This window comes from Aspergillus uvarum, assembly GCF_003184745.1.
Source record: "Aspergillus uvarum CBS 121591 unplaced genomic scaffold BO82scaffold_88, whole genome shotgun sequence".
Classification (NCBI taxonomy): domain Eukaryota; kingdom Fungi; phylum Ascomycota; class Eurotiomycetes; order Eurotiales; family Aspergillaceae; genus Aspergillus; species Aspergillus uvarum.
In genome coordinates this window covers 1-13,509 of record NW_020291385.1, presented here as the reverse complement: position 1 = coordinate 13,509, position 13,509 = coordinate 1, and the positions used below count along the sequence as shown (strand labels likewise).

The 13,509-nt window shown below is 36.8% G+C and overlaps 4 protein-coding genes across 4 annotated transcripts; 3 read left to right on the top strand and 1 right to left on the bottom strand.

The window, feature by feature from the left end:
* Positions 1-4,027: 4,027 nt before the first annotated feature.
* BO82DRAFT_296616 (uncharacterized protein) lies at positions 4,028-4,210 on the top strand (the record flags this gene model as incomplete). Its single annotated transcript, XM_025631908.1, has 1 exon — positions 4,028-4,210. A coding segment is annotated over one exon (183 nt), but the record flags the coding sequence as incomplete, so codon positions are not given.
* A 735-nt stretch (positions 4,211-4,945) lies between these two features.
* Positions 4,946-7,382, top strand: BO82DRAFT_436728 (uncharacterized protein; the record flags this gene model as incomplete). The annotated part of the gene is made up of 2 exons (XM_025641136.1): positions 4,946-4,987; positions 6,813-7,382. 2 exons carry the CDS (start codon positions 4,946-4,948, stop codon positions 7,380-7,382), a joined length of 612 nt encoding a protein of 203 aa, XP_025486480.1.
* Positions 7,383-9,774: 2,392 nt separating this feature from the next.
* Positions 9,775-10,773, top strand: BO82DRAFT_208384 (uncharacterized protein). Its single transcript, XM_025630668.1, has one exon. It carries the CDS (start codon positions 9,863-9,865, stop codon positions 10,736-10,738), a length of 876 nt encoding a protein of 291 aa, XP_025486479.1. The 5' UTR covers positions 9,775-9,862; the 3' UTR covers positions 10,739-10,773.
* An 805-nt stretch (positions 10,774-11,578) lies between these two features.
* BO82DRAFT_322094 (uncharacterized protein) lies at positions 11,579-12,963 on the bottom strand (the record flags this gene model as incomplete). The annotated part of the gene is made up of 1 exon (XM_025632755.1): positions 11,579-12,963. A coding segment is annotated over one exon (1,346 nt), but the record flags the coding sequence as incomplete, so codon positions are not given.
* Between the last annotated feature and the right edge of the window lie 546 nt (positions 12,964-13,509).

The window sequence follows — 13,509 nt, the reverse complement described above, 5'->3', positions numbered from 1 at the left end:
TGACTTTATTTATAAATAAAACTATTAAAAGTATTAAAACTAAGATATTAATATTATTAGTAAAATACCTTTTATATACAGCTGTAAATATATATTTTATAGAATAAGCAATTCTATAAAATTATTAGATTAAATAATTATTTTGTTTTTTGTATCTTTAAATCTATATTGTTTAGTAGAATATACTTATAATATATTCTATAGGCCTTATTTAACTAATAAATCTTTTTAGATATTAAAGTATAAAGCTAAGATATCTAGTTTATTTAGTTTATTTAATTTATCTACTTTTTCTGCTTTTTCTGCTTTTTCTGCTTTTTCTGTTTTTTCTATTTTTTCTGTTTTTTTTGCTCTTTCTGCTCTCTCTGCTTTTTCTAGCCTATATAAACAGATTAAAAGGGTTTTTAGCAGATAACCTACAGATTCTATAGATTTTTAGCAGGTAATCTATCTAACCTATAGATTATCTATAGGTTATTTATTTATTTTATAATCTAATTAGCTTTAATTTCTTACTGTTTTTAAACAGGTTAACTTCTTTTATAATAAGATTAATATAAACTATTAATATAAAATAAGGGTATTTCTAATCCCCTTTTTAATCTAGAAGATTCTTTTCTTTTATAAGATTATAATCTTACTATTAATTATTTATAACTTTCTGCTTAAAATATTCCAGTTTACTAATATCTGTTTATTATTATATTATAATAATTATTTAGATATTTTTAATAGCGGTCCGGTTTTTTTTTAATAAGATTATATCTAATTTTTTAATTAGTTAATAGAATATTATATATATAATAAAGTTTGTGGTTAACTCTAATTTTCTGTAACCAGTCCTACTACTAAATCCTATATCTTTTTTTTTAATTATATCTGTTTTAATTATAATAATTATTATATAATTTACTTTAGTATAGCTGCTAATAACTATATTACTTAGTAGCTTTAAACTGATTTTGGTAGAAAGTAATAAATATAGTAGAATATAAAATATTTTTCTAAGGTCTGGAATTACTTTACTTAGATAGTAAGAGCTTTAGATAGTGTTTTAAAAATAATATATAAATATTATAAAAAGATATTAGACTATTCTAGTCTTAAAAATAAAACTTTAATTATAAAAAAACATATTATTTTATATATAAAGTAAACTAAAACTTGTTATATCCAGAATTTTATACAGCAAATATATACTATACTATTCTTTTATCTATAATAGTAGATACTAATATAAATAGCCTTATATAGATATTTAAATTCCAGCCTACTACCAGAGTTAGTTAACTAGACTGGAAAACTAGTATTTTTTAATTTATTACTAAGTTATAATTACTGTTTTAACTTTTTAAATATCTAGGATTTTATAATTTTATTTTTATTACTTAGTAAGTACTAAAATAGTTTAAGATTTTTTCTATAAAAATAGTACAGTACCAGTTATAAAATATAATTTTTAAATACTACTAACAGATCCTAAATAAGCTTTCTAAAGATAGTAAAATCTTACTAGTATTTAACTATTAGATATTACTTTTTTAATAAGCTTTTATAGCAGTAACTGGCTACTTTATTAATTATAATTAAAACTACTATAAAATACTTTTTAAATTTAAGCTGCTGTATAAATCATATTTTAAAAGTTATTTAAACTTTGTTTTACTTTAATTATTATAGTAATATTATTTAATAAACCAAGTTCTTACTGTTACTACTAATAATATATTAAATAATAATATATTATTAAATAGTATTTAAAAGACTATTTAAATATTAGATTTTAATAATAGTATAGTAATTATCCGGATTTTTTATATAGCTTATATTATTTAGTTAAGCTTAAAACAGCTTCTTAGTTAGATAAAAACTAATTTTTAAAATAATAATACTAAGCTTTAATAGACTAAAAGTTAAGACTAGATATTACAGTTAAAATATAATAAACAGAAGATTATTAATATATTAAATAAAATTAGTTAGTTTTATTACTTTGTTTTTAAAAGTTATTATATTACTAAGATTTTTACTATAGCTCCAAAGCCTTATAGTTTTTATTAATACTAGTTTTTAATACTGGAAGGCTTTTTATAAGTTATAATTTAATTTACCAGTATTAGTACTAATTTAGAATATTTGGATATGCTGGAACTTGACTTTTCTTATACTTTAATATATAAAATACCTGTAATTTTTTTTTAATAAGTTTTATTTAAAATATGGCTATCTATATCTTAAGCTTAATCAGAACCAGTAGCAGTAAATTAACTATTTATTATAAATTATATAACTATTTTTTAAATTTACTATAATATTATTAAAAACTAAAGATATTACTATCTATCTTATCTTTACTATCTATAATAAACTTTTTAAATATTTAAAAAAATCTATTAAATAGTTTAAATAAAAGAAAATACTGTAAAAAAAACTAATACTTACTAGTTTTTATATAGTATAAGCAAAGCTTTTTTATTACTATAGTAAAACAGATAATATAAAGAATAATATTTTTACTATTAGTATAATACTTATACTATAATATAAGCTCCAGTTTTTCTAAAGTAAAGATTAGAATCTGAAATAGTTTGCTAAATATTAGAAAAGTCTTATTAAATATTCTAAGCTATACTAATAAGTAGAGTTAAAACAACAGTTAAAAAGTAATATACTAAGATTTTTTAAACTAAATAATAATATTAATTTTTTTTAGATAATAAAATTAGATTAACCCAGCCCAGAAGATAAGAAGAATAATCTTATAAAATATTTTAATAGTTATATATTCTATTTTTTTATTTTTTATTTTAAGTTTTTTTTTTAATATCTACTTTAGCTACTATTTCTGTAATACCAGTTTAGATATTCTAAAAAAATAACTAGTATATATATTCTTTATTTATAAAACTTATTTATAATATACTTTCTATTTCTACTACTAGTACTGGTATTAAATAACTTTTTAATTTAGCTTAGAATATCTGCTACTACTACTAAGATTTATTAAATATAATTATAATATAAGAACTTATATTATATAGATATACAACACAGTTTAAAGTAAAAAAAGATACTATTATCTAAAAAAAAAATTTCTTTTTAAAAAAAAAATTAAAATTAACTAAAAAAAAAAGTATGGTTTTTTTAAGGAAAGTATCGAGCCGATTAGTAATAATAAAAATTATTATAATAGTAAATAAAAAAAAATAGTAGAAGAAGCTGTTTTTAAACAACTAAAAGTACCAGTTCTATCAAAGTATATAATAAGTAAGAAAAAAAAAATATTACTTTTAATATAAATAAAAACCAAACAGTTCTAGTAATTAAAAAAAAGAAGAATAATAATAATAATAAGAATAATAAAAATAATTCTTTATCAGAAACTCAGCTATAGATATTAGATAGAGTTAGAAAGTATCTATATTATAATAATAATTAATTTATTCTATATTAGGTATATATTATATATAGGCAAATTAAATTCTTTAGTTTTAACTACTATAAATTTATATATAATTAGATACCTTCTATATTAGATTACCTTAGATCTAAATATAATATTTTAAAAATACAGCTGAAACTATATAATTTATACAACCTACTAATCTTATAGTATTTATCTAGTTTAATAACCCGCAGGTACCCGCTAAGAATCTATAGGTTGGATAGCCAAACCCATACCCAACCCACAGGTTGAGCCCATCAACCCAAAACCCGCCAAGAACCGGGTTGGGTTTAAACCCGACCTGTAAACCCGCGGGCTTTGGCGAGGCCTAGTCTGACCTGGAGTCGGACTTTCGTTGCGGTTATACATTCATTTATTCATTCTTCCATTTATTTTCTCTTTTTGTTTCTGGTTGCTTTTAAATATTAATTTAGAATAATAAAGTATATTTCTTTTATAGTTACAGTTGCTGCCGGCCTGGCGTGTTTAGCTACTACCTACTATATCTTTAATAGGCTTATACTAAATAAAAAGAAATCTGCAAATTAGCAGTACATCTTTAAGACTACTTACAGTTAACACTATATACTAATTAAATATATTTTTATTTTTAATAATCTAATACTAAGTAACAGTAACTTCTACTGTAATCTAAGCTTATTTAGTAATACTACTAGGACTAAGGTTGCAGAGGTTACGGCTGGTAATACTATTATAATAAAACCTTTTTATAATAGTAATATTATATATCCCAGCCTGGGCTAAGTTTCTATAGGTTATTTTTCTATTATCTAATACCTTTTTCTTTTTATTACAGTAATTTAGTATTCAACCATTCTAGTATTTTTGATTTACAGATAAATCCAAAATACCAACCAGTAATATTTAGAAATACAAAAAAAGTAGAGATTAGTCTTAAATCTAAAAAAAGACTTTTTATAATACTAATAGTAATCTAATTAAAAATATCTAGTATATCTATAGTATATTACAGTTTAAATTCCAAATTTCTGCTGTAATTTCTATAGGCGTATACCTGGTGCGCGCTGATTATATAGGCTTATATAGTATTTAAATAAATAAAACTGAGTTCTTTTATAGGTAAAACACTGTGTTTTTAGTTAGTAGTACTAAAGAAGTAATGATAGTAATGCTAATACTATAAATCTAGCTGTGCGCAGATTAATATTACAGGCTTGGGAATTAGATTCCTAGGTTTTATATACAAAATTCCTAGTCTTTAGAATAACAGTATGACTTTGTTTAACAGCCTTGATCTTTGGACTAATTCTATTAAAAAATTACAGCTGGATATTCTGAAGACGCTACTTAGGGATAATGTATAGAACAGAGCTAGCTTGGTGAGCTCATCTACTACCTCCTCTTCGACCGGCGCTGCAACGGTCACCGCTCAGGGTACAACTCAGGGTAAAACTATCGCTGCTGCGCACGCCCAGGAACAGACCTCTATCAGCACCGCCACCAATCTCGCTTCGCAGTATGGTCAGTGCCGAGGCCTCAACTGGTCCGGCCCAACCGAGTGTAAGACACCCTCCCCCTGTGTGCAGCAGAACCCTTACTACCATTAATATGTAAACTTATGCTGAAGAAATGGAGGCGTTGTTTATAATAGAAGTAAGTAGGGAGAATCTTATTACAGAGGCATTAATAGTATCGGAATCGGTTGTTCAAAGTTACGGCAACGATCTGATAATACTTCCCATGTCGAGCAGCTCGCTCTGTCTAGAGAGTTGCTTTCAGGCATGGCAGCCCAGGTCGATCGTGTGCACCAGTCGATATTCTTCTATGTAATTAGTCTTGTGGTCTCGATGTATGACGCTGTCACAAAAGCTGGGTTTATTAGTTCGGGGGTGTCCTGATCCTTGTTGAGGCCGAAGTCAGGAATCTCGCAAATGGAAAACAGACTGAAACTACTTTACTCACGTCCGTGGAATTCGTCCGACCCCACAGCAAGCATAGTGATTGCGTCTTTTGGGATATCTGGATATTTGGCAAATAAGGAGGTCAGGAAACATACCGGGTTTTCTATGGATTAATCCCTAGCCATCCGTTGAATCTAGTTACAGTAGAAGGAATGAGATGAAAACTTACTTTTCAAGAGATCCCGCTGGTCGGTGATGATGTGTTGTTGTTTGAATGGTCAGAGACATACCTGGTAATTTCCAGATTTGGGAAAGCCCAACAGAAGGTAGCTGGGGGTTTATCACTGGCAAGAGGCATATGAAATCCTCAACATCATGAATTCCTTATACGCCTTGTGTAGTACCATTTGCATATACCGGAGTCAAATTGCACATTACAAGGGTGATGATCGGAGTCCTACAACATACTACTGAAAACAATTTTGTAGGGTATATACCCGTACATTCCAACGCTCACCTTGACATGAATGCAGGGATAGGCAGTTATTTAGAATCATACCTCTGTTTAACTCAAGCTATTGGTCCGATACTTAAGCAGCACATTGGAATGCTAGTTGCAATTTCCATGCTGCTTTGATAGGTAGTTTAAGCCATATTCAGTGGCTCAACTACGCTGGAGGCATACCGCATAGTGGGGCTCCCGAGTGTAGCAGAACACGACCAGAAATGCGTCAAACAAAGAATCGTGGAGACCTGTTGCAGTCGGCTATGGAGGAGGCTTGGAATATCCTCCAGACACCTGATACATAAATTATGTTTGGAAATCCCCGTGAGAATCGAGTATGGGTTCATCAATAGTTGATGGGCGTCCGAGCATTGGCAGAACCATGATCGCTTACCTCGTTACTTGCACCATCCTTCTTGTCAACTCCGCGTCCGCTCTGCAGGGGCCGCAAGGGGTGACCACACAAGGAACATGCAGTCCCCTAAACAATGTAGTTGATCAGCTCAAGTCTGACGGCACTGCTACTGGGTTTTGCCAGTCAGTCTTAGCTACAACAGTTACTGTCTCCGCCTCCAGGTGGGCCGTCTTTCATTTCATATGATTTTCCGTGCCTAGTTACCGTGACTAACAATCTCCCTCTGCATCGCAGTATCGTGACCCGTTCAAGCTGCTGCTCTACCCAGGCCAACGCTATAGATCTCTGCACTACTACAGCTCCGGCTTCAATTTCGCACAATGTGAGCTGGAACCCAACCAACCCAGGCAGTGGGCTATTCCGATACTGAGATGTGTATAGCCGTTCATCTCTTATCCCACACCAGAAGTGTTCAGTCGATTTCCTGATGTAAAAGTGAATGACGCATGCAAATGCCTGGGTATTCCCCCTACAGCTATACCCACGCGAACAACAACACACACGCCAACAACCACACCGACAACATGTCCCACTCCACCACCATGTGTTAATGCAGGTCTTCAGTGGGCATACTATCACTTCGGTGAAGGGGCTGTTATTCCGTACAACAGCAACTTGTCCGATTATAATATTGATGTCGCTGCGCTTAAGTCTACCCCCCCAAACATCACAGGAACAACATCCTATGTGTATGTGAACCATACGGGGAACGAGACACCAGTAGATATATATGGCAATCTTAAGGTACCCGACTACTTCGCCCTCAACCATCGCGGCTATCTATACGCAGAGACCACGGGCACCTATGCGGTTACCCTCGTCAACACAGATGATGTGGCCTACTTCTGGTACAATACCACCGCATATACCGGGTGGAATGTGACCAACTGGGATATGTACACCGACTTTGAAACGGCGGACAGTCTGCATATTGACCTGGTGGCTGGTCAGTACCTTCCAATCCGCCTGGTATTTGCCAATGCACAGGGGACCGCCAGTTTGCCTTTCTCAATCACCGCCCCCGACGGCTCGATTGTGTTGGATGCCAACTCCACAGCTTCTCCTTTTATCGTGCAATATTCTTGCGACCGGGTCACAGCCCCCGAGTTCCCATCATTTGGCCACGAAGCTTGAATCCTGTTCTCTACATTTGCTACCTTACGAGTTATGGTGGCCAGTGTCACCTTTTGCATCCGCAAACACCGTCATTCCCATTTCTGTATCTCATCAATATCTGCTTTTCAACTTTCCAGCAATCCTTTTGTGATGAAGCCAGCTATAGGGCACATTCCTGTTGCCGACAAAGCTCTGAAACCCTACCCCACAAGGGCTGGTCTGATGACGGGTGCCGTAATGTAATTGGTAAGCAAGAGGAACACGCAAGCGGGAGGAACGCCCGCCTTGTGATCTCCGCAGTCCACCAAAACACGAGGTCTTTGATCAACGATTTTAACCACCAAAATATCTATACTAAAAAATATGAGGAATCAGAAGGCAGGATTTATTTAGTTATTGAAAGTTTAAAAATTAATCAAATTTTATTATTATAAAAAGTAGTATATGTTTCTAGAATTCCGCAAACCATCCTTTGGAAACGTGTTAAAGAAGTCAGATTATAAAAATAATATACAAGCCTTAGTGATCCTCGCTACGCTCGGGAGTAGTTTCTAAAGACTTTCTTACATGGCTGTTTAAGGCCTTCCCTACAGGGCTGTTTAGGGCCTTCCTCACGCAGCCGGGCAGTTCGCAGGGCAGTTTGCAGGGCAGTTCGCAGGCTGTTCAAGGCCTTCCTCGCGCGGCCGTTCGCAGGGCCGCTTGCAGGGCCGCTTGCAGGGCCGTGTGGGATCTCTTTCGCTTAGTAATCGGAGTGATATTAACCCATATATCTGCATATATGGTGGTTTCCGCCACCCGCGGAAGTAAAGTTGGTCCAAAAACCACACCAAAAATAGCTATAAAAATTAAAGAGAATTATAAACCTAAACCCTCATGATCAATATCGTATCTATTGCCGACTGCGATATTGAAAAAAAGTCGATGTTATACGACCTGCTGCTAATCAACCATCAATGTCTCGAGGGTGTTCAAGCTGGCATTCCTGTGCGGTAGGTTTCATGCGTACAGCAAGTGCTTCAATCTCAACAAGACTATACGACCAAAGGATTATGAGATCAAAGAGGATATTACCAAGAAGTTTCGCGAGAGGCTAGAGGATCAAAGGTGCTTGATGATATTCAAGCAGCTCTACCAGGATTCGATATAACGGACCTTCCTGGCCAGCTAATATCTCAGCTAGTAATCCCACGATTATATGGTAGCTTCTAGGGCCACCAGGTTTGTGGTCGTCATAGAGGGCCATTCTATGTGATGGATGTAGCTGAGGCCTGTAGCTGGGAGGTGTGTCGGAGCAAAGCTGTTCCGGTCCGTCAATGTATTCAGCCATACCAGTATCCACTAGTCCAAATACCACCGTTTCCCCCCTTTCCGTCAACAAGCGGCAAATTAGCACGTGACCAGAATCACAATGTAGTGGGACTAAGTTTGGCTTTGCCAACAAGAGCCCGTTTAATTGGCATCGACCGGGTCGAGACTCGAAGAAATCAAAAAGCCTCGTCTGGCCACTCTTATTCCTTGCTCATTGGATCTGACGGAGTGGGCCTAGGTAACCATTTAACGCATTCGGCGGGGGTATAGAACACATTACCCGTGGCATTGACCACCCTACCTCGGGTGATAAACATATCGAGCCCAGACGCCGCCGCCATCGTAATTCACCAACGGATCCCATCACAGATTACAATGCACCGGATTGATTCACACACGAGACTCCAAACAAGTGTGATATAGATTTCTGTTCTGACCAGACTGCCGCTTCTTTATCGACCTAATCATTATTTAAATCAATTCGCTTTTTCTTTGAAGACATCAGTGTCCGCGCTCAACATTCTCTTCTCAGCGGTTGGCCGCGGAAGGTGATCACTCAGTGGACCATGGACAAGCGCCAGAACAGGCGATCAGTCCCACAATAGAACGATGACGACTAGACAGCGTCTAGATTCGGTACAAACGAATCTCGGTACCTAAACCTTATGATGGAAAGCGATCCGCAAATAGGGTCTGGCCGCTCAATTATCAATCTAGGCTTGTACTTTTTCATAGAGTTTTCCTTTGGCCTGGTTTATCACTTATTTCCACCGAAATGTCTACCTCTCACTGTAATTTATGGAAACAGTATTAAGCATCTGTTCTATTGGTGTATGCTCATGTCAATGGGTGGCTCAGCCAAACTACCGAATTGAGTCTTTGAGTATGTATTTTAATTTCTCAAATGCTGTGTTGACTTGAGTAAGTGGAGTCTCTGGCGGGGAGGTCAAGATATCCAAACAATTGGCCAGCCCAGTGCTTAATCCTAGAGATTTACCCGGAAAACAAAACTCGTTCACGTCAACATTCTTTATGGAGGTAGTACTTAATCCAACAGCCGCGTGGTATATTTTAGTGCATGGGATTAGGTCCTTGTTTTATCGGACTCTTGAGATTCTTATAAAGGATGCCACTTATCATTAGGCATAACAGCTCGAATTACAACTTACGATTTGCTAAATCGACCAGAAATGCGATCTCTAGCTCCTCTACACCGGCGCTTTCTTCTGATCTTCATCTTCTGCCTCATAGGTGTGGTATTATATTCTTCTTCGAACAAATCTCTGTTACGTCTGCCTCACGTGTCGTCCGAGAGAGACCACATTTGGCTAATTGCGACAATTTCTGCTGCACGTTCTCAGCGGCGTCGTAATATCATCCGAGCAACCTGGCAGGCGTCGTATCAGCATCCAGCGATTATGACACGATTTGTCATTTCACACCCAGGCAATCATTGGATGCCGCTCATTCAACACGAAAATGCTACGCATGGGGATATCATTATGCTACCGCACCTCAATGAGACAGCACAAGTTGCTAATACTGTCAAATCGATTGAATTCTTTAAGTTTCTCGCGTCGTGCGGGAACTCATGGGAATTTGTGTCTAAGATAGATGACGATTCTTATCTAGATACTCGAGAATTCTTCGAGGAATTCATCAAACCTCTGTTAGAAAATCCCCAGCCGAAGAGAACAATGATTGGTCGCCGTCTCTACCACCACAACCCAGATTATGAGTATGCGGGCGGTCAATTCTACACGATGTCTTGGGACCTGATTAGTGTTTTTGCTCAGGTTTATGAAAGTGATCCTATCCTTAACGAGCATGAGGATGTACTGAATGGCGCGTTGTTGCACAAAGCTGGAGCATCATTTAATTTTGTTAGTCTAGATAACTCGAAGGCATTCGACTATGACAATGAGCAAGACGATGAGTATGCCTGGGCACATCGAATTGGAGAAGGTGCTATCAACCCTCATAAGATGAAGGATGATGATACGTACCTTATGGTTGCTGAAATTTTCCGGCACCGTGAGCATAAGTCTAGTGTGACCTACTATTAACAATCTATATGATTTGACCAAGAAATCGATGCTGGTAAATATAAATGGGTATGCATTTATCGCAAGCATGGATATTGAAGTAACTGTGAATCATGAAAATAGGGCTACCAGACCTTTTCTCTAAGTATCTAGTTTCGTAGACTTCGGCTTCACATGATGGAGGCCTTTAATCAACTATTGGAATAGTCACATCTCTGGCATCCACGAAAAAGGGAGGAGGTTTGTTGGAAATTGAGAAGACATGTACATCATATGCAACAGATTGAATAAGTAATAAAGCTGTGATTCTTGCTCCCTTCTCATTTTTCCTAAATTTTACTTCACTTCACATGGCGCCTCAAATTATCTCATAAAGAGACGCCAGGCCGCCATCCAGAAAGGCTTTCCTTGAAAGAACGAAAATGCACAACTACGAGACCAATAAACCTAAAACGTACTTGCGTAGATAGATAGGTCGTTAGAATGGCGATAGATGAGAACAGTAAGCACCGGTTGTGCGGCGGCTACCCAAATGTGGTAGTTAAAACGAGATATGGCAATGCTAGCCTAAGAAGTGATTGATCGAAAGGAAAGAGTTGAGGCTGATCAAAATATCGAAATAGGGAGGAAATTTACTATAGTGCTATCTCCTTAACACGAGGAGCTCGATTAGTGGCCACATTACCTAGAGACCTAGCCTAGAAAGACTATTTTCTCATACCACCTTACCCTCCAAGGCCACTCCACGGGACCATCTTAGAGTATTTTCTGCTAGCTAGACAGTTCAGCATATCGAATGAAGACATAAAAGAGCATGAATCAAAATCTTCACTAATGATATGACAAAACGGATTCTCGCGAGCCCGTTCCCTTCACCATTGGGCTCGAATATATTTAGGCTCATTGGAATTCCGCATAATCCATTTGACAGTTACTGTACTTGCATGAGCAGAGTTTTCCTGCCGTATCGCAGTACTCCCCCGTTGCATTTCCTAGCTTGAACCGCAAAACATGGCGATCATAGCCAACTTGTGCGTTGGTTCCCTTGGCTTGCTTTGTCCAATTCATATCTTCTTCCAGATCCGGGACTTTACCCACATATTCCATGCCTTCTAATTCTCGAAGCCATCCATACTTTGCCCATACCAACTCTGATAAAATGTGATGCGTCTTATACTGGTGGATAGCAACTTGCACCTCACCATTCTCGTTCAAAATCTCCCTCCAATCATTAAATCTCACCATAGGTGTCGTTCCCACTGTACCTAGCAAGGCATCTGCATTTGGAACCAGCTCAGATTTACCAACTCCAGCTTGCCTGAGCTCTGTATCCAAAATTCCGGAATAGAAAATGTGTATGTGAGTTGCTTGATCGTTGCATTGGTATTTACTCTTCGTTAACTCTGCAACCATCGTCTGTAAGTAGATCGATATTGCGCGGGAAGTGCCGTACGTAGTTCCCGCACATATTCGGTCCAGTGTGTTATATCTATCTGCGTCATCGCGGGATAGATATGGTGGATCCAAGGCTCTAGAGCAACTATCGAACCACCGTTGATGCACATTGCATTGTCCAATTTTAAGGCCGCGCCACTCAGCGAAAAGTAGAAGTTCAACGCTTGTGGGTGTGGTCTGGGAGAGAGTGAATGGATTCCTTTGGAAAACGACATCCAAATCACAGACCAGAACGTTGTCGAAATATTCTCCTGTGTTGTTGTGGAGCACAGCGCTGAGCCCTTGAAATCGGCGGGCAACAACGGGAATGTCTGAATCTGGAAGAGCGCCAACAAATGAGAGGAATGGGTAACGGCTCATTAATATCTGAAATCCTGGCGGTGGGTGGTCCGCAACCTCTCCAGGGACAATAATCTTGACTTCAACGGGTAAAGGCTGACAGGAAGTAGTCATTCCGCCATCTGGCTGTTCGTTTTGGCATCGGGTAATATCAAGTGCGTCTCTTCCCAAAGCAATGTCGAGAGACTCCATGAAAATGAAAATTTGGTCTTGCCATTTTGCACCGTCAAGAGCGGACAAGATAAGATTCTTGCGGTGGGAAACCGCATCGGGCGGGATCGATTGCAAACGTGACCTGATTGAACTTGTATTCGGAAGATAAGGGTTTGAGGAGAGAAGGGAAAAATTGAAAATGACGGAGAGGATAGCCAAAACAGCCAGAACAACTCTAGAGAATTTCTTATTGAAGATCCGACCAAATCTTCCCGCAGGTAAGCTTAGGCACCGCATGCTTCGCACCTGACCAGATGGTTGAGTTACACAATCCAGGATCTGGCCCAGATATATAGCCAGCCAGTATCACCCAGTATGTCTGAGTTAGATTCCGCCGGAAACGAACATGAGGTAGGCCTAAGAATGACATCAACGACTTGGCAGAAACAAACAAAAAAGTCTAGAACATGTGATATGTCCTTTCTAGATCGCATTATTGGTTGCAAATCCCGCTTAAACGATGAATCATAAAGTCATGCTGATGAGGAAACATCGGCACAGCTTGTCCAAATTCAGGATCTCTACATACCCAGTTCTTGTGTTCACTGAGGCATGTTGCCTTGGTTGCTTGGATTAGCTCGCCACACACCCCACTACGACACAAACAATATGACAGGAAAAATACACCAAGCAGAATAATAAACACATATTGTCCTTGATCTAATAGGAAGTTTTCATGCTAAATGGAATGCAGGTTCTGTGAAATAGTCCTTAGATTTAACTAGAAGCTGGTTTTAGGGTTTACATTAGGGTTTACATTAGGGTTTACATTAGGGTTTACATTA